Below are 22134 nucleotides of genomic sequence, written 5' to 3'. Positions count from 1 at the left end.
GCTTTCAAGAGCCACAAACATTTTGGTTAGTGTTTCTCTGCTGAGGTAAAAATTTCTTAATCTAAGCAGTGTTCATAGAACACAGCTGGTTTATTGAATCAAAAAAAAAAAAAAAAAAAAAAAAAAACATATCAATTTGAGTCGTATTAAACTAGACTGCATGTAAAATATTAAACTGCATGTAAAAGAATAGGGAAAGTATTGACCCATTGTGGTGGGTCAATAAGAAAATCCAGCAAATCCAGAAATCCTACCCATATTATATCCTGAAAAAGAAAGTTACTATCAAATGCTGTTTGTTTTCCATAAGGAAGTTGATTCTGACACTCATCTGGTTATGTTCTGTAAATGAAAGAACTGATATGAACAGAGATGGATCTGGTAAATAGATTGTTCACTTGAAAATGAATCCTACTTTCAGATATAAGCTCTTCATCATGTTTGAAAATATAGATGGTAGAGATATATTTTTTTCTCAGTATTCAGAGGACAAATCACAAAGTATGAGTTTTCTCTTGCAGATCTGAGCAATGAACATCTGAGTAGACTTTTATTTCTTGCTAACTCTTTCTCCAACCTGATGAGCAGCTGGTTTGCTTGCTTTTAAAGAAGACAGCTTGCTTGCCAGGTGCTATTGCTCACACTTCCACACTTCCACATGGCATAAAAATGTCACAGGAAGGATTTATTTCTTATCAAAGCTTTAATTCAAGAGCACTCTATTTCTGAAATCTCAACCACAAGTTCATACTTATTATATCTGTCCTTCTAACTTGCTATAATAACCCTGCAGTGCCAGAGAGATTTAAAAAACATGAAGTGAGGTAATAAATTGCTACTATATAAACTATGTGAACCTGAGTTTTATCATGATTCTCAGGAGTTTCATTTATATATAAATAAATTACAGGGCTCATTATTGAACAACATGAGATCTCACCCAACGTTGGAAGACATGAGAGAACTAATTACTTACATAAAGTCAGAGTTATTGTCCAGTCAATTGGAATTTGAGTTGAGCTTTGAAATAAATGTATCCACACTATTGTGTCTCCACAACATAAGTAAATGTATATGTAGCTTGATTTTGATTAGAATTGCATCACTATTCCTAACACACCAAGACAGTCAAGACTAAAGGTAGAAGAAAAGACCCCTCAAAAGGGTTTTATATTTCAGTTTTCTAAATTCACTGTCTTCAAACTAATTAATAATCAGTTTTACATTAAAGAACAATCTCCCATTTGTGAAGTCAGTGGTTCATCAAGGATAAGATTGAAGATATGTGGTTGATTTAGGTGTCAGAAAAGCAAAATGACATAAATACAGGGACAAAGACCTGTATATTTTCTGTTGTTGCAATGAAGGGCTGCAAACTTACAGTAGCTAATTAGAATTCCTGTCTCTCACTTCTACTAAAATATCACACATTGAAGGCTGCATTAATTCACCTGTGGACAAGAAAAAGCCCAGACTGACAGATGGGGAATGTGTTATCCCAGCAAACGACACTTCAAGATCTGAGCTTTAGTTTTAAGAAGACAAGTTCTACTTCATTTGACTTCATTAGAAGTCTTCATGCTTCAACAGAGTATTTTCCATATCATAAAAACTGGATCACTCTTTACCAAGTTTTCATGGGTGATTAAATCTATTCACACATCGGTAGTTTTTTCTTTTAAGAAGGTCAAGGATAAGAAACTCTATAGCAGAGGTTCTGATCTAAAGCTCATTGAAGTCAATGAAAGGCCTTGCATTGACTTCAGTAGGCTTCAAATTATACCTTAAAGAACTGTGACAGTTGCTTCTCTAGTGCAAGACTCACACCAGTCTGGATTAGACACATTTTAGTTCTACTGTCATTTATTGGTTTTAATTCTGTTCTCTTACACAAATGCCATATTGGCATGTTATGGAACAAGCAACCAAAAAACATATGATGTGCTTTAATTTTTATTGGAATAAATTGTGTTCAGCTGATGCTGAACACAATTAGACAAAGCATCTCAGCTTCTATGCCAAGATATTCTTATGCTCAACAGACCTCCAGTTCTTCCTACCTTCTTCAAAACCATTTCTAGAAATGAGTTAGGAGTTCTAGTATCTTCTTTGTTCCCAGAAATGATTAGACCTGAGCAGTTTCCACAGGACTCCACTTTCCCAAGCCCAGCTGTACACTTTCAGGACAATTAGCAGCAGCCTGCACACATAAGCTCAGAACACCATATCCAAGGATAGCTGACAGTTCTCTCTTTCAGGCAAGAACTGCAGTAGAGAGGATATACACAACAATACCGCTGTGTATACGATACTATATGTTCATAATACCAGTTGTTGACCATTCAGAGTGAATATGATTTTGAATTTTTATGGAAATCTTGGCCTGAATCAGCTGTTCATAAAATTCAGAATAATCCTGAAAATGTATTCTGACCTCAGCTGTTAATAAGATTCAGAATAGTATTGGAAATGTATGGATCTATGTTTTCCACCTTCACCAGAGGCAAGCAGTAGAAATACCCAGCATCTGTGAAAAAATAATCACTGAAAGATGTGCCCCGACCCAGCTGAAACCCAGAAGAAACAGAATTTTTGCAAGTCCATTGTCTTATGCTCTGCACTACAGGAATAGAGATAATATTTGTGAACTCCTAGATTCTTCAAAAATGAGTCATATCAAGTTATTTCAAAACTAATCTGAAGTACAAAATACAATGATAAACATATTTGCAATTAAATAAATGGGTATAATGGAACAAAGCAGTCTGCAAGTCTCAAGCTTAAATGCAATAAATATATCAAAGATTTTTTTAAGTATAGATTAAGCTTTGATCACGTTACTAGGAATGGGAAATTTCTCACAGACTTCAGTGAGGTTATAATTTCACCTACTACCACTATTGTTATTGTGGTATCATACCTGTGAATCTTGTTTTATGTACTTTGAAGCCTGAGCAAAATATGGTCACTCTGTTTGATATCTTGCTTAATAGGAACCATAAAATTTCACTAGATGATTTTCTGCAGCTAACCCAAAAAGTGATGATAGAAATATAACACATCTTCTAGAAAGACTTTTATCTAGCTTTAAAGACTTCAAATGATAGAAAATTTTCCATATCCTTTGGCTATATATGCCAATGGTTAAATGTAATTTCTGTAAAGTATTTGCACCTAATTTACAGTTTGAATTCTGCAGACTTCAGCATTTAACTTTGGGACCTCTACATCTATGCCTGATAGATGAAAGTTGTTCGGTGTCAGATATTGTTACCCTTCACACTTTCCTAGCAATGTTAATTGGAACATCTTTTCATCTTGTCTATAAGAAGTTAAATAAATTAAACTATTTTAGTTTACTATCTGAAAACCATATTTTTTGAGCCATAAAACAATTTTATAACTCTTCTCTGAAAACCTTACCTTTTCATAACGTTTTGAAAACCTTTGTCTTAGATATGGTAATGGTGGTTATGTTATGAAAACATCTTTCTCTATTTCCTACAGTTTCTAGGCAAACATGTCCCTAAGACATCCTTTGGGCAGTGCTGTAAATTGTCTGAATGCAAAGAGTTGTTTAATGACTGGCTTAATTAATATTTCACTGGCTTATGGGGGATGAGGCAGTACAGTTCATGATTTGAAAGAAACCATTAGAGAGTATCCACAAATTCCATAACAGCTGAACTGAATAAAATGTTTCAAATATCCAGGATTTTAACCACAGGTAAACATGTAAATCATAGTTAATATCACTGTAACAGTATTTTTTTTTTCTAATAATCAGATGTATCTATTGTATTTAATTAATTTCCAAACAGTTTTTTAATTTAAAGGAAAAAAAATCTTTTCTTACAGCTGAAATAAATTATAATCTTTATATATTTATTAATCTGTATTTAAATAAATTTAGTGACCAGTGATAGGACCCAAGGGAATGGAGTCAAGCTGCAACAGGAGAGGTTCAGGCTGGGTATCAGAAAGAGGTTCTTCACCGAGAGGGTTGTCACGCACTAGAACAGGCTCCCCAGGGACATAGTCATGACACCAACTTTGTCAGAGTTTAAGAAGTGTTTGGACTGTGCAGTGGTATGGTCTGAATTTTTGGGTAGACGTGTGATGCCAGGAGTTGGACTCGATGATCCTTGTGGGTCCCTTCCAACTTGGGATATTCTATGATTGTATGAAAATCTCTGAAGATACTTTATTTCCATTATACATTCTCATTCTGCAGAGGCAATGTATTATTCAAAATGAGACCAAAAAAGGAAAACTCAGACCACTTTCTAGAGCATAACTACACATTACTTCTATGTGTTTAATGCATTAACACACAATTTATCCCTAGCTAGTTCTCAATCAGAAGCAACAAGATTTTTTGTTGTTGTTGTTCACTGCTTAATAATTTACCTATGTGTTTTTTTGTGTGCATGGGATGTCCATGACTTACTAGCATTTTAGTTGATATAATCTTTCATTGAATTTACGCATCTTTTTATTTTACTGTGTCACTTGCAATCTTTCAGTTAAAGACAGAAATATAGGTAGGTAGGAAACTTATAAATGAGCCATTTCTACTTCCCTTTCATGCACAATGGAGTTGGTAAGTGGCATCTGCCAAAACACATCCCTGACAAAACCCAGCTAGCTGAAAGTCAGACAATATGTTTTCATAAATAAAAGTCCATATCACCGAGTAGTAAATAAGAGAGTGAAATATCCTTATCCTGAAGGTCAGAACACTGGAGTCAGATTTTTCTCTTACTGGGGAAAAACACAGTCCATACAGATACATTTGAGGGTAACATCTCATCCTGTGGTTTTCCTGAGGGAAAAACAAAGGTTTCTCCCTCTCTGTGTATCAGCTGAGATAGTTTAAAATCTTGAGGACTCCTGGAAGAATATTATTCTATTCTGTAAAACCACTCAGACTTAATATGAGAGGAGCTCTTCTACAGATCCATCCTTTTTCATACGTGTTTTCAGTAGAGCCTGTATTGATGGCTTCAGAGGAATTTTTCAGTTGTCTTGTCCCAGACTTTGACTGTGTCCAGGTCATATATCATGATAACACAGAAGTTAAATGTCTTTCTCACCCTACACTCCCATTTACTCCCATTAAAGCTAGTGCATTCAGTGCACAATGGAGTATGGTATAGTCTGATAGGTCCACAGTCTGTGTATCAAACCAAAGCAAAGGCCTGCAGAGAATATCAAAATGCTTATCTGCCTCATAATACGTGTTGCCAAATTTGGCTTATGTTGAGACTAGATCCTTCCTCTATAATTTATTTCCAATGGTGAATGTGTGCATGCTTTCTTTGGCCTGTATGATTGCTGTTTTGGCATCAATTTTTATTCAAATTAAAGAAATAAAGAAAGAATAAAAGAATCATTAAATATTTTCAGGATCTAAGAAAAGCCTAGAAAAGTCAAAACTCAACATGAAATAGATGTTTTCCATTATATGGCAGCACACACTGGGCAAATTAATGTCCTGTGAAAGTCATCTTTAGGTACATGAGGTACATCTCTTTAATTTTTATCACTTGGTATTATATGACCTGCTATTGCCTCTGCTAACGTTTGATGTAATTCACCTATTAAAAAGACCAATAAAAAGTTCACAGATATCTGAAAGAAGCATCAGAGAATTGTTTCCTTTGAAGCATCAGAGAATTGTTTCCCTTCCTTTGAAGGCTGCCAGACTAAACATGTCCTTTTCCTTATCATGCCTTCTCTACATTTTAAGTCATGCATCTAAGTTTCTATTTAAATGTTATCCAAATATTTGCTGGGTTTTCTTGTTGTTTTTCTTTTATTATGTTTTTGGTTTTTACATTGAGGCAAATCACACCTGATATACAATTTATCAGAGCAACAATGGCTTCAGAAAAATGTAGGACTCTATTGCACATAAGGTATTCAAGTTTTTAAGCAGGTTTTATTATTATTATTATTTTTCTGCAATATATTGTATTGTTGTGGTTTTACCTCGCAGGCAGGTAAGTACCACACAGCTGCTCACTCACTCTCCCCAGCTGGTATGCAGGAGAGAATCTCATGTGTTGAGATTATGCTTTACTAGATAAAAGATGCTTTACTAGGTAAAGCAAAATCTACACACACAAGCAAAACAAAACAAGGAATTCATTTGCTACTTCCCATCAGCAGTTCTGCCATTCCCAGGAAAGCAGGGCTTAGTACATGTAGTGCTTTCTTGGGAAGACAAATGCCATTACTCCAAATGACCCCCCTTCCTCTTTCTTTACCCCAGCTTTTATTGCTGAGCACAACATGATACGATATGGAATATCTCTTTGGTCAGTCTGGGTCACGGTCCTGGCTGTGTCCTCTCCCAGCTTCTTGCACCCTCAGCTTCCTTGCTGGCAGGGCAGCATGAGAAGTGCACAAGTCCTTGGCTCTATGCAAACACTGCTCTGCAACAACTGAAAACATTGTTGTGTTATCACCACTATTTTCATTACAAATCCAAAACACAGCATCATACAAGCCTCTACAAAGACTAACTCTACCTGAGACAAAACCATGGCATGTATTTATGCTTTACCTGCATCTGTATCCCCTGTTTCATCATGTTAAATTAGAATATAAATTCCAGGGGTGGGGGGAACTTTATAATAAAAGAGTGCAGTTGGCTTTTATTTTTAAAAAACTAAGATAGGTTAATCAAGTGCATGAAATCAGCAAAACAGATCTGCAGTAGTTTCTAAAACAGTATTAACTGTACCTCTATACGAAATTCATCTGAAGAGAGCAAAGTGCAGTGCAATACTTAAGTTTACCTTGCACTGTGCCAGTGAAGTATATATCTCCAGATAAGTACTGAGGCTGCACGTCTGTGACAGTGTAAGCCAGTAAAAAAATGCTGTTTTTTTTGGTCTTACTTTTTATCTGGGTCTACAATTTATTCACAGCCTCTGGCTTGTTCCAGATCTGGCTCTGATCTGATCCTCAATAACCTAAATCAAGGACCTTAGCTGACAGAAAACAATCAGTGAAGTACTAGTGCCACACTAAGGAAGGACCTGAATAACAGTAAAAGTGGCTTTGATCATCCAAAGGAATTACATGGTTGCCACAAAAATTTGCTCCTTTTCTGTTGCATTAAAAAGATAAAATATTAAAAGTACCTTTCAGCTTTTTCCTAAATTACTATAGTGCTCAGGAGGAGCTCCATCTAAACACAAAGAGCTCTTGTCCAAGAGTAGACAAGCTTTTTAATATAAGTGATATATCATTATAGTAATGCAGAAGAGAAATATTATGTTGGTAATGATGAGAACACATCTGTGTCTTTATCTTGCTATTATAGAAGTCAATCACAAAGCTCTATTGACTTTCAATGGTGGAAGATTAAGCCTTACAGCATTATTATTGCAAAACTTTTTCAAAATCTTTTTTATAAAATGTCTTCAGCGTAAAGAAAAACCTTATTTTAATAACAGTGTACACAAACACACTAGGTTGACAGTGACTTAGTGATACAGATATAGATATACCCATACTGAATATAATGTGTGTGTGCGTATATACCATATATATTTTTATTTTTATTTTTATTTTCTGAGAATACTAAGATGAGGTAGGTGTTATATTTGCCCTTAGATTGATGTGTCTGTTAATCTCAGCACTACTGCCAAGGTTAGTAGCATTATCTAAGTGAACAGTAATTTAAAAGAACGAGCATTTTACTGAACTTCTGCTTAAATCCCAGCAACTTCAGATAAAGACAGTCTGGTTAGCATGAAGTGACTTGAAGCTGCAGGTTCCTTAGAAACTGCCATCTACTTTCATCTGTGTGGTGCTCAAAGACATGCTGCATGTTTATATTAAGCTCAAATTAAATTAATTAGTTTTTAAAGAAAAGTAGCTGCAATGAAAAATCTTAAATGTAATTTTAAAAATGTAATTTAATACAAATCATTACATCAACCTCTGTGTGCAGAGGTTCTATTTAATTTCCATTAAATAATGTAATATATTTTTTCAAATACCATTTGACACCAGTAATTCCTTTTTTATTATGTGTCTTATACTAGACTGATAGTCAAATATTTCAAACAGAGCTTCCAGGTGGCTTAGTTCCAGCTGCTTACACTTGAGCACCCACTGGATGGCAGTAACATACAACTTTGGAAAAAATTCAGTATCATCCTTTAACTCACTGACCTCAAAAATCCTAGATTAATTTCTTCTAAAAAAATAAACTACTACTACTACTACTACTACTACTACTACTACTACTACTACTACTACTAATAATAATAATAATAATAATAATAATAATAATAATAATAATAATGTGTTATTATTGTGATTATTATCTAATGCTTGTTTAGAATAAAAACAAGCAATCAAAGCAAATGAATCTCACCATTCTCACTGTTGTCTTATGGTGCACCATTTCATTTCAGATCCCTGAATTAGAGAAGTGCATATCTCACAAAACTGGATGTGGAAAGTAATGCAGGCTTCCCCCATAGTACAAGGGATGCCAGACCTGGCAGTGGAGCAGGAGAAGTTTTTATTGCTAATCACAAATGCTTGCTCTCTTACTGATAATAAGACCAAGAAATCAGTATCAAGAGCTTTAAAATGGAGATTTATTTTATCATGTAATCAAAACAACCCAAAACTTCAAATAGAGTTGTTAGCCCCTTGAAATGATTTGTAACTGAACTCATTCTGAAATCTTTCTTTGACTTCAGTGAGATCTGAAAAATATATCCATAACACTAGGTTCAGTTATTGATTCAGTACAACAGGCCAGTTAACATCCCTAAGCTGTGAACTGTCTGTATCTATTAGAGCCTGAAATGCAACATAGCACTGAAGTCTCCTTCTTGCCTTCTCTGGCTCCCACTTCCAGTAGGGTCTTTTCTTCTGTACCATAACAATATGTTATTGAGATGCCATGCTGACATCCCAAATCTCAAGAGGAAACAAAGTCACCAGAAATGTTGGTTGTTTTTTTATTATTTATCTGCTTAAGACCACCTCTCAGCTATTCCAGTGTCAGGGGAATAGGGATCTTTGACTCCAGTTTGGCTGCACCAGAATGCTGCATATTTTTACTGCCAGCAGTGCCCTGCCACAGCCTATCACTTTGAGCTTTGCCACTGAAATCACACTGGAGGACTTCAGTGTTCAATCCTGCTAATGGGTCTTCCTCTGCCTGAGTGCTGTACTTATGCAGGTATGAATTTCCGAGGAACTGGCAAGAGAGAAGGAAAAAGAGAGAAGGCAGGAAAGTGCTAGTTTCCTGCCCTTTGCTGCCCTGCCACAACAGTGACACCATCCCTGTTTTCAGAGCCATGGAACCGACGACCACATGCCCATTTGAAGGATTTGGTGAAACACCATGTCATTATTTTGGGACCATAGTCTTAGCATGTGAATGACATCATGCATTTTTGATGGGAAAGGCAAAGTGGGAGAATTGTGTCTGGCAGAACAGAGTGCAGGTTGCAATGTTTCTTGGTTCCTGGTGGATTTTCCACCATGGCTTCAGAAGAGCTTTTTAGCAAATATAGTGTGTTTGGTTACTTAATTTACAGAACATAAGTTTCGGGTGATGGAGTGATAGATTTGATATTCTAGACCCAAATTATATATGACTTTAAAAACAGAAACCTAGATCTCAAAGCTATTGTACTGTATAGACAAAAGGCAGCCTGCTATACTTGTAGTGACATGTATTGCAAATAAACTATAGCTTTACATACTTAAGATGTTGAATTTCTTTTAATCCTTAATAGGCCAGCATTTCCACATTATAAACACTGTATTAATGCATGCAAATGCTCACAGTGTTTCATCATTTAAATTGACTTTTCATTTTCATGTATATCTGGCAGGTACAATTAGCATTCCTATGCAGGGTTGACTGCTTTATTACTTGTTCCAATAGTTTGATAATAGACACCCAGACCATGGCTATAACTCTAGAGCTCTAGGATACCCACAGCGCACTGGCAGATGAATTGACAGATTGATAACAGTTATTATGATTTACTAGTATCTAATCATATCAACCCCACCTCTCAGTTTCCATATCACCATTAAAAATATTTAAACATTCCTTGATTGATTTTGAAAAAGGAAATACTTAATGTTGCTGATTTTGACAAGTAACAGAGTACATGGTACTGTGCAGATTATTCTGTCAGGCAATTGGAAGAACCTAGAAGATGAATCCTGTGCATCATAATGTATCAGAAATAGTACCACTGCAGGCAAAGAAGTTACATGAGGTTAAAATCTTGGCACATGATAAGCTGGAGGATCAGGCTTTGTGCATCAGTCTTTTCACTCATCATTTCCTGATACAACTCTCCAAAGTCCATATTATTCTATACAGTTTAAGAACTGTACTGAAAAACACCATTATAGGTCTGATACCTGAGCCATTTATATTTATCTTCTGACATAAGAATGTTTTGTGACAAAGTAAAGCCAGAATAAAACAAACAATTGTTGTTCTGCTTTAAGCTTGTGTAATAAATACGTAAGACAAAAAATAAATAATGAAGATAAAAACTCACCCCTTTCACCCTTTTAAATTGCGAACATCAGAACTCCATTGGTGTGTACTGAACTATCCTAACAGTGCTATTACTAATGTAGGTCATTTTGGTGTTTGTTTGTTTGTTTGTTTGTTTCCCTCTCTCTTCACATTTTTCTGTTAAAAAGCTCCAAAAACAGAAAAAATGCTAATATAAAGTGATCGCTGTGCCAGTTTCCTATAGATTAAACTATTTAGCTATGCTGATTACTCTAGAATGTATTCTTAGGCTTCCCTGGGCATCATCACAAATTAAGTTGAACAGCATTTTCAATGAGAAAATAAGAAACATGAAGGGCAAAAATGTATGTCATTAACTTGTGAATTTTCTGAGATAAAGAGAACAGAGAACTCCTGCATTAGTCTGAAATTCCCAGCTATTATCCTGTGGGCAAAGCATGTAAATCTAGCTTTAGCAGTAATATAGGTCCAAAATTGAAATCTTGTATTAAAATAATAAGCTGTTTTGTTGTTGATGATGTTGTTGTTAATGTTGTTGATGTTGTTTTAATTATGTGGAAGTAGACAAGCAAAAGCTGGAAAGGTTCTACTACAATCAGAAGACATAAATGTTCAATATGGTATTTTTCTAGCTTTGTGCACTTCAGAGATGGCAGATGTGAAAGTAGAGGTAGAAACTGCTATTTCCCCTTTATCATAATGAAAGCAGAGCATATCAGGTAGAGTTGTGTTTACATAAGTTCCATAAAGTAGGCCTGATTTGGCAACACGGTAAGCAGGTGGATCTGTTCAAAATAGTCATTATTCGTTTTCTCTTTCCGCAGCTTGATCACTATCCTCCAACAAGTTACAGCCTGCCAACAGCATCTGACATACTGTTCAATTCCCCAAAGGCACTCTTCCTAGGAAAAGTTATAGGTGAGATTTCATTTTATACTTGGTTATTTTATTAGGTATTTTCAGAGAATACTGAAAACCATAAGTGCATGGGACAATGCTCTGCATAGCATTTGCAGCAGGACACTCACTGAACATGTCATTCTAGACATGAAGATGGTGCTACTGGAGTTATACTTAAAAGAAGGGTATGTTCACTTTGTCACATAGACTGATGTGTACACAAATAAAGATCACCTGGCCAATGCAGGTACAATCCAGATACAAGGTAGAGGGACATTTGGAATACTGTATTTGTGCAGTTGTTCTGGACCCTAGACACCCTCTAGGTGTCCAGTGCAGAGAATATGAGAAATCACTGAGACCACTGCTTTTGCAAAAGGTTGCTGAAGTTATTTTGAACAGTATAATTCACTGTGAAGTTGTCATATATTTCATATAATGCCATTATCAGCGCAGTAAGCCTTCCTACACCAACGTATGCCACACCTTTTGTGGCATAACTATCCCTCATCAGTCTGACAAAACTACCACTTCTCACTGGTGAGGCCCACCAGTTAGATCATTCAGAAGTCTGTAACCCCTACAAAAACATTCACCCTCTCTACATTTTCTATCCCTTTTATGGACCTTGTTGTTATTTCCCTGCACAGCAGCTACCTGGTCAGCTCCTCAGATGAACTCAAAAAGCAGCACAGATGCATCTGTAACTGCCTTGGCCTTGCTTTTAGGCCATTCTAGTTTCCATAGCTCTATTTCTCCACTACTGCACTTCGAAATGAATTTTCGGGGTCACTCATTTCAAGAATCAACTATTCCCCTGATACTCATAGCTTTTAAGGCACACTCTTTCCACTTTCAGAGACAGAGGGGTATTGATATTATTTCTTCTAAGTGCTTTGTACATGAATGTGGTTGTCTGAACTAAGTGAAGTGCTTAATTCAGAAAATTGCAAGCTTTTCTTTGTTAAGTGGGATAAAGCAAAAATCTGCAAACCCCATGCACTGATTTTTGAAGTGGAAAAGCAATTGACCTTATAGCTAATGTAACTTTTCAAAGATATATTTTTCCATTAGTTTTGTTTTTAAAAATTAATGTGTTGAACTTCTGTGTAATAGGAAATCAAAGGCCTTTAAAATGGTTGGTTAGTGAGAGAGCCATGAACTATTTTCTGGTGTTCTCAAAGTCAGATATATATGATAGAAAAGATTATGTGATGTGATTTTGGTGAGTCACTGGAAATCACATTCATTCTCCTCTCACTGCACTAAATTCAGGCCATCAGAGTAGAACCAGCTTCCCTACTGAGCCAGGCTACTCTCCTCTTCATTCATTAACTCAAGGCAAGGAGATGAGCATTCAGCAATTGGAATAACTCTGAAGTTAAAGAGTGGGGCCTGACTTGTTCTTCATAGGTAATTGTTATCAAAAATATAAAGTTCAAAAGCTATTAATTTGCTTAAGGGTGTTGCAGTAACTGTCTCAAGTAATGGATTCATTGCCAGAGATTGCTTTGAGATGGCAACTCTTTTTCATGCATCTAAGAAACTGCTACATTATGGCAGTACTGCCTCTGCAATCCACTCTTCTAAATAAACTTAAATTTTTGAATGGTTGTTTGAATTCAGGTAAAACTGGTACTTTCCCTATTACTATGAGCTGATATTTTGGAGGAATCTGAGTGCAATACATGAGATATGTATATGGAGATAGGTATACAACAGAGATAATACTGCAGTGAAAAAGATGCATAAAAGAATGAAGGGAAATAGAAGGACAACTCCTAAAATGCAGAAGAAAACAATGCACTGTTCACCGTGAAAATAAAAAAATAAAAATAAAAATAAATTAAAAAAAAAAAAAAAGGAAAAAGGAACAAGCACATAATGAAAGAGAAAAAGAAATACTGTGTGTGCTACACTCTAAAATGTTCTGACTGCAGAGTGGTTAAACAGTTGGAGGCACCAAGTTGCCTTCAACATATTCCTTCCCTAAACACTGTTTTCTGTGTTGTGTTTAAGTACTCTGATTCTGAAATTTTCTTTAGGCATTCTTGGAGAATAAAGGGTCTGCAAGTACTGGGCAGATCAGATGGTTCATCACACAATGCTTCATGTCTAGGATACTTAAGTACGGTGACTGAAAGGCCCGATCATAGGTCCAAATAAAATGAGTTGTTGACTCAGTTCTGTTCCTACAGATCTAGACCCAAAATACCTCACATTATTTGCCTCATTTGCAAAAAGTCATGTATGTGTTTCAAAATAGAGTTTTAAGCATCCTGTGACTGTTAATATCACAGGATTTACTTTTTGAGAATAAAGAAATGTAAAGGAAAACAATAGCAGAGACCAGTGAATATAATTTTACTTTTGTTATGTCATAAGGGAAATTTCAAATATCTTGGAACTTATACTTCACATTCCTCTCACTCTTTACAAATAGGGTAAACTGAAGAGAGTGATTGAAAGCAATTTTCAAATCTAGAATTTGAAAGAGTAACCATAGTCCTGATAATATGTGTCCTAAAAATCTGTATGGTACAGCTGAAGATTATCATCAGGAAACATTGCCAGAGGAAACACTGAGGCCCACCTTCAGCTCCTCTGCTAACTAAAGGTTAAGAAAAGGCAAAAGTATTGCAATATCCTAAAGGAATAAACAGGTTATATTTCTGTTTTCCCGTGCTACTTATGATTTTAAGTCTCTTACAACAGCATCCCTGTTTCAGAAGATGTTGTCATCAATTGTTACAAGCATTATCATGCCTTTACTATATATTTCATATCCTCTTGTCCCTGGGATTCATTACTTCAGTTGTTAAGTGCATAAGATAGTATTAGAATGGTTGGGAATATGAAGGACAGTGATTCATTTGTTTCCTCTCCTCTGCTTATGTCATTATCTTTTGCTGAATAGGGTATTTTATTAAGTAAAAAAGCAAATCAGTACTGAAGAAGCAAAAACAAAAACAAACAAAAAAATCCCCTGTCCTTTTGCCAAAGAAAAAGTGAATTTATCTCCAGAAACATTGATTTCCTGGTGTAAAACTTGTGCATCTGACCATCACTGTTGATCAACTTTACTGTGCTATTTTCAGAGTAATGTTGAATGAGGGAGGAGACCGTTAACACTTACACCAGTTCAGCAGTCTGAAAAGCAAAGTAGATGCAGAATGCAGTATCTTTAAAGCTTCTAATTTTCACATCGTACTGGCTAGACATATTTTAGTGGCCCAAAGGGATTAGCACCAATGGAAAATCTGGGTACATATATCAAGTTACAATTTGTACCCACCTGCAATTACATTCTCTAAATGTGCAATTTGGGAATAGCGTCATAATTTCACTGCTGTGCTGGCATCAGTTGCATTCAATTTCTGTTATTCCCATACTATGCAATTCTTATTTGTCACTAAAAATGAAGGCAGGGTCCTATTTTTAAAAACAGATGGGTTTTTGAAGAGCACTTTGGAACAATCTTACCAAGGAACTGATCTTCTGCCTGTCTTATTTCCATTTTTATTTAAGTTATTTGCATAGGAGCAGCAGCTTCTGCCACATCTGTGCTTGCTGTGATAGCTCATCCAGTACCAATCAGAATGATCATTTGTACAACACCTACCACAATGCAACACCACTCTCTGCTCTAGGTGCTACAACAAAATGGCTGGTTTAAAAAATCATGATGAAATGTCTCTGTGCCTCATAACAGTATATAATATTTTCTGTAAATCAGGAGGGTCAGACTAGAAATAAAAATAAATGATTGAATTGCAGTTGTAATCAGGGACAATTTCTCCTTCTTTAAATTGAGGTGTTTTTTACTTTCCTGAAATATTTTCCAGAAAATGCAATTGTTCACTGCCTTTCAAAACAGTGACAGAAAATACTTTCAGTTTTCCGGGAAACTGGAGGTAAAGGTCATTCTTACAGAGGCAAAAAGGATTTTTGATTTGAGATATGAAATAAAGCTTGAGGAGGCAAGTAATAAACAATCTTGTTTTATGTGAATGCCTCATAATAAAAACACTAGTGAAATGCAGGATTTTGTAAATAAGATAAAAGGGAATTGTTAATGTTTCAAGGAATGTATTTCATCTGTTATTCAAAGATTCTAAGGATTTGAAAGCTGACACAGACAAGGTAAGAGGGCAAAGCTGGTTATCAGGATAACCAGTAATGAAGAGAAAAAATAAAATATTAACAATATGACATTAAGTGTTATTTGTTATTGTTCAGATTGGAATCTGAATTTTCATTTGCATTTCAACTTAAGACTCATTACTGAGGTAGAATAGAACACAGGTTCAGTTTTCCCTCTAAGTACTATGGCTTTGGATAGAATGCTCAGGTTTGTCTTCACATCCTTTTCAGAGGCCTACAGCAATTACTGGTATGTGAACTTTCTATATAGAGAACTGATGTCATAGTCTGTACTGTATTATTTGAATAAAAGTAGAATACTTATATGGGTTTTAATATGTATTAGGAAAGAAGTAGTTACACAATTAGACATGATTTTGTAAAATCATCATTTGCTGAACAGAAATAGTTTGAGGGTTTCTTAACAGCATCTTTGATTGAGCACAGAAACACTGAGATCAGACAAGTGTTGTTGAGAAAGTGGCAGGGAATAAAAGGTAATGTGTTTCTTGTCTGTTTTCCATCTCCACCAACCACTCCAAATCAAGTGATATCATTTCAAAAACACTTAAATATTCCCTTGGAAACAATCAACATAGTACAAGTCATCTCTTAGCACATTTAGATTATCATTCCAGAACCAATAGCTGTCCATGCAGCTAGTTAACCTCTGTAGACTCCATTTATGTCTCTGTCTCATCCTAGTGTCCTTCAGGTACTACCAGCAAGAATAGTAAAAAAGGAACAAACTTTAATGTCTGCATTCCTTCTTACAAAAGCAGCTGCCATCACTCTACAACTAAAGTGAAATCCTGGAAATCAACAAAAGCTCCTAATTGATAAGGAAAGAACCCAAGGCATCTCTCCAGATAGCTGCTGAATAATAGGACAAAAAAAAAAAATCAAAATCTTTTGAACTACCAGCAGGTACAATGACAATTTTTCCAAGAGGTAAATATTCTTTACTACTAAGATACTTTCTTTCCCATCAAACAAGCATGACAAACAAGCATTGACACTTCAATGCTATTAACTGAGTAACAGAAATGATTTATAATGTAATTCATCCTACCAAACATCATACACTTTCAAAAACAACTTTAATGTCCATGTTTCCACACTACTGCAGTTTATCACTTAGTGGGCTTGTGTCATACCAAAGCAAGTTACACTGTCTAAACCTATGAATGTCTTTGAGAACATTTACCCTCTTTAAAGAGTGTTTTGATAGCCTTAAAAAGTATTATTTAGGACCTGGACATTGTCATCATTGGCACTCAGTTTGAGTATGCTGCTTGGTGCTTCCATAATCTGCTATGAAGGTAATGTTAATCAAGGACATCACTTACCCAAATACCAATCAGGTCTCTGATACTGCAAGGTACTTTGCTCAGCTCCTAAATTCAAATCATAGAAGATAACTCAGAGTCATAAATAGATTACTAACGATCTAAAAGTGTTCTTCTACTATACACCTTTGACACATATGTGTTACTAATTCATGATCATAATGAGGTTAGCACCTTATTGTATGTATCAGCAATGTGGCAGTGAGGACTCCTCTGCTTGTTTGCTCTGTGGCTCTCCTTTATTTTGAAGCGTTAGTTCAAAATAAACAGTTGACAGTTAATCCAAGTGCAGGGTAGCTTAGCCTACTTTCAGAGATAATGAGCAGAAAACAGCTAGCATGCAGTAACTTACTTCAAAGTAACTGCGACTTCATTTCTCAGCATAAGCATTAACATTCAGTACTGTAAACTCAGAAAGAATGAATATGAATATTGTCAAAGTAGGAGCCCTCCTGCTACAGTAGCAGGTGAATATTAAAATGTGCTCTGCATGAGTCACGCATGAATTATCATACAAAGATACAACATCTGGACACTTTTCCTTCTCTTCCAAAAGTGCTTCCACAACACCGCTGTATAGTAGCATTAGTCTGGTAAAAACTCCTCCAGGATTTAATATTGCCTATCGCTCTGACCTCATATCTGTCAGTCAGTCTGTTTATATCTTACGCTTTGAAGAGTTTCTGGTTATGGCAGAAATGTTCCACAGCTCTTCTAGTTAAAACAAGAACTAATATATATATTTTTAATATATTTATTATTATTATTATTATTATTATTATTATTATTATTATACCTCTGATCTTTTGACCTATCTGGTTTCTCCAAGAAATCAGATCTACAAGACACATTCAGAAAGTAAAATTGCCCATCTACAAGCCAATGAGAGGGGAGCCCATCTACCTCAGTAAATTCTGTGGCAGGAATCAGGGTAGCCCAAGCAGAGTTTATCTTTCGAAAACTAGACTGAAGAAGTGAAGCCAAGACTTATTCATTGGTACAGTTTTCTTCTCATCATTTGTGCTGCAGCCTCTTTTCATTTTTCAAAATACTGTAGTGTTCAGTTTCTGCTTCACTGGCCAGCTGACAGCTCCAGGGAGACAGACAAGCTGGAGTCAGCTGGATACTATGGCAATTGCAGTAGTCATGGGTATAGCAAGGTCTGCTCTTCTAAAAACAAGTAAAGCTTAGTGCGTTACCTGGAATTGTCTCCTTCCACTAACTTTTCACTCTTCAGGTCACATTTTATCTCCCAGCCCTTGTCCCTTCCTTTGTAGCTGATGGCTGTCCTTATTGCAGTATTCTCTGAAAAAAAGACTTCACTGATTAGTGGTCTTCAGGTCTTCTGTGGGCATCAACAGCTCCAGAGGGTTATCTACCTTTTTCATTTCATGCTCTTCTAGCATTTATACAAGCCTGTAGAACGTTGCCAGAGTCTCGTTGTTCTTAAATTGTTGTTTTGTTTTTTTTTCCTTTAAGCTTTAAGATGTCTGAAAATTGTTTTGTGTAAGTTATTCTGCAAAATCTTGCTGAGAGAATAATCCCATCATTCTTCCATTCCTTCCAATGTATGTATCTACTGGTCCTGAAAAAAAAAAAAAAAAGAAAAAAAAAAAAAGAGAGAGAGAGAGACTGTAAAGGCTTTAATTCAGTTTATGCCATTTTGATTTTGAATAGACTATTTGCACAAGTCTTATTTGACATTCAAATGATAACACCATTTAAAAGTAATTGAATAAGAGCAAAAGTTAAACTTCAGTAATTAGAGTGACCTTTTCATAACTTCTGTATTTTGTTAAGGTGGTATGCCTTAGTTACACAAGTTTTCCCTACCAAAGGAAGAGAGGAACCATTTCACCTGTACTGTGTTATATCTAGTAGTATTTTATTTCAAATATAGATGCTTCAAAAGGTCAAGAGGGAAACAGAACATGTTAAGATCACCAAGGACACCAATGAAATCTGCTGCTGCCCTATAAAATTATAATGGCATAGACAGTGAAATCAGAGTGCTGGGAGCACTTTGGATTGTATATCATAAAACAAAGAGTCTGAAAATAGAAATCCAAAGGCATACCTGAAGTGGAAAGTGAGAATGTTATAATTTTCCTCCAAGTATAAACAGAGTAAAAAATAAAAATCAGAATAAATCTCTCCTAAATTAATAGGACAGAGAACTGACAAAATAATAACAAGAACAAGAACAATTGTTACCATGCCAAGTCATGAGACTCTAGATTTTACATCACTTTATCTAACATGCCCAACTTCTGCCCATGGTTCCAAATGCAAAACACTGAAAAAATAGTATGAACATTCACCCATATTTTGACAAGAAACAGCTGTATAAATATCCGTTCTGGCCAGATTATCTTGGTTGGGGCAGATAATCTACAGACCATTCCTTGTAAGGACAGGTAAACAAATTCTGTCTAATTCAAAACTCATTCATTGTTTGACAGTTGAAAACAGCTTCAGTTTTTATCTGATGCTTGTTTCACTTAGGAAAGACAGTGGGGTAGAAATCAGAACAAACCAATTTGTGGTCTGACAAAAACGTTGAAACTAAAATTCTCATCTCTGGTCAAATGAATGAGAATGTCTCCAAGAGACTGTGGTGTGCTTCAAAATCTGAGACATTTTCAGAGTGCCTGACAGACAACAGAAGTGGCTTGTGTCCCTTGTTTGGAAGGATCACTGAGATTAAGTCAACCACCTCCCTCATCAGCTGACCTAGTTTTCACTCTCGTTAACACACTCCCATGTCCTCTCCTGATCTACAATTGTCTCTTATGACAGAAGTACCAGAGGTTTCCTAGAGCCTAGAAAAAGTTTGTTCAGATTTCTGGGGGACCTGGGAAAAGCAAGGAATATAAAAATTCCTAGAATGTGAACTAGACAGAAATTTCCTGGTGTATGTTGCTGTGCCTGAAATGATAAAGCCTAATAGGACACCAGGACAATTGTCCCTAGTAAATCACGGAACTGATGCACTAATGTACTAATGCATCTTTGCACAATGGGACTCAGAGCTGCACCAGGCTTGGGCAGTGTTCATTGTCTCACAGGAGTAAACCTGTCCATGTAAATAGGCTTTAAGCTGTACAGCTCTGTAAGATGACATTCATCTCAGTTCAAAGGCTCAGCACGAAGTCTTTGCACTATTAAACCCTGTTTTAATCCATAGTATTAAGTAGATCTTCTATAGCGCATAAAGTAAGCCTATATTGCACTGCTGTTTTCTGTACCAGAAAAAGTCCCTCTGTTCTGCTTGTCAAGATAAAGTAAAATAAAGTGAAGATATTCTCAAACAAGTAATGAATAAATGTGACAATAAGTTAATATGTTTATCAGTACTTTGTATTGAAATATCAATTCATGGTCTAAGTTATTCCTTGTGAATAATTTGTTCAAATCCCATTATTACCAACAATAAGGAATAAATAAATAAATAAATGCATTAAATGAAAAGGAAAAAGTGAAATACATTATGGGAAGTAATGTTACATTAAGACAGACATTTGACTGTAGGCTATTTTGTATTTCTTTTAGAAGAAATGCTGTCATTATTTAAATCTCAGAACCACCAGCTGATTGATATCGTATCATTACATAAGCCCTTTCTGATAGGTAAAATAATGAACTCTCCATCTGCATATTTCAGGGAACAGCTAAAACACTGTTAGTTGCCGCTGAGAAGGAACTTATTCAAAAGATTGTTTGTTCCATTTTGAATGGCTTCAGCTGTTTCTGTGCTGCAGATAACATGCACTGTAGTTGCATAAGTGACCTATCTTAAAAGTTGCCATAGTACTATATTCCTGACACCACTCAACATAGATTCGTTGTCAATGTTTATTTGCATGATATTAAGGTATGCCTAGAAGGAATACACTGAGAGCAGTCACCCTAAACTGATCATTGATGCTTGCTGTGTCTCAGCCACCAGTAGCAAATTAGACATACACACTTTATTTAGACTTTTGATCTATGTTTTTCATTTGCAGCTTCATAAATGGTGAAACATGTTTCAGACAAATTTCAGACAGACCCAATTTCAAGTCAAAACATGGCAGTAAGACACCAAAGTGGGGAAGGCAGTATCTTACCTGTTGGTGAAGGAAGACATTTACCAGCCACTAAGATACAGGAGGTCTGGTCTAACAAGTAGGCTTTCATATATCTAAGGAAATTAAACAAATTATTTTAATTAAATAATTTAGATTGTCTTCTGAGTCACAAAATAATAGTATGACATTCACTGGGAAACAAGGAAACTGTCTGGATCCACACAAGTCTTCAATGGACAGTTTCCTTGTTTCCTTCAGTATTTACTGTAGCAGCTAAATTTTTTCACCAATATCAAGGAATGATCTAAATTTAGCTGTAAGAGGAAAGATGCTCCTTAAAGGATTTAGAAATTTAAGATTTAGGATTTAGAAAGGATTTAACCCTCTGTTAGGTGTGTTATTTTGATGGAGGCTTTGAAATGGTTCTCTCATCTCTTTTTGTCCTCTTAAAATATGGTCTTTTATTTGCATGATATATTTTACAAAAATTTTAGTGGTTTCAAAAATACCTCTCAGGATAGTATTGTTTCTAAATAGCTTCCTGAATTAGATTCAGAGGTTTCCTACAGCACAGTCTATAACATTAATGGCTCCTCGTGTTGCAGTCTGATTGCTTATTCTGATATTAGTATTAGTAACATTGCCATAACATTCACTGTGACAGTTACTGATCCTCAGATTTAGATGCCATAATAAATTTCTATTTAATCTGCAATAGAGTGATTAGTTTATAAACACCCCATTTAAATGCAACAGGAATAAACCCATATATTTTTAGAGAAGCCTGTTTCCTTTCCCATAAATGTACACCACTTTCCAGAAAGAATTTCTCAATGACTACATGAACTTACAAATCTGTCACAGTGACCAAAATGTTGGGCTGTGCTCCACTAGCAATTGAAGCAGTTGAATGAGATTACAGTCAATCTCCCACCATAAGGGAATATTTTAATCTTATTCAGTCTGATAGTAAAATACTATATACTATCACTATTTTTATTACTTCTTCCTATCTTCTGCTTTTTTTCAGAGAGTGTTCAGAATGTTGCCAATCCTCGTAGGTGTTTTTTTGTTTTTGTTTTTTCTTTTTTGTGTGTGTGTGTGTGTGTTTGTTTGTTTGTTT

At 35.6% G+C, this 22134-nt stretch overlaps 1 protein-coding gene across 1 annotated transcript in view; it reads left to right on the top strand.

The window, feature by feature from the left end:
- Positions 1-22134, top strand: part of CNTNAP2 (contactin associated protein 2) — a 1149595-nt gene that overhangs the window by 1068484 nt on the left and 58977 nt on the right. Inside the window, 1 exon segment of the mRNA XM_032182107.1 lies at positions 11374-11467. Coding sequence (XP_032037998.1) covers positions 11374-11467 — 94 coding nt within the window.

The sequence above is a fragment of the Aythya fuligula genome, chromosome 2 (assembly GCF_009819795.1).
Source record: "Aythya fuligula isolate bAytFul2 chromosome 2, bAytFul2.pri, whole genome shotgun sequence".
Taxonomy (NCBI): Eukaryota; Metazoa; Chordata; class Aves; order Anseriformes; family Anatidae; genus Aythya; species Aythya fuligula.
This window is presented reverse-complemented; position numbering and strand designations above follow the sequence as displayed.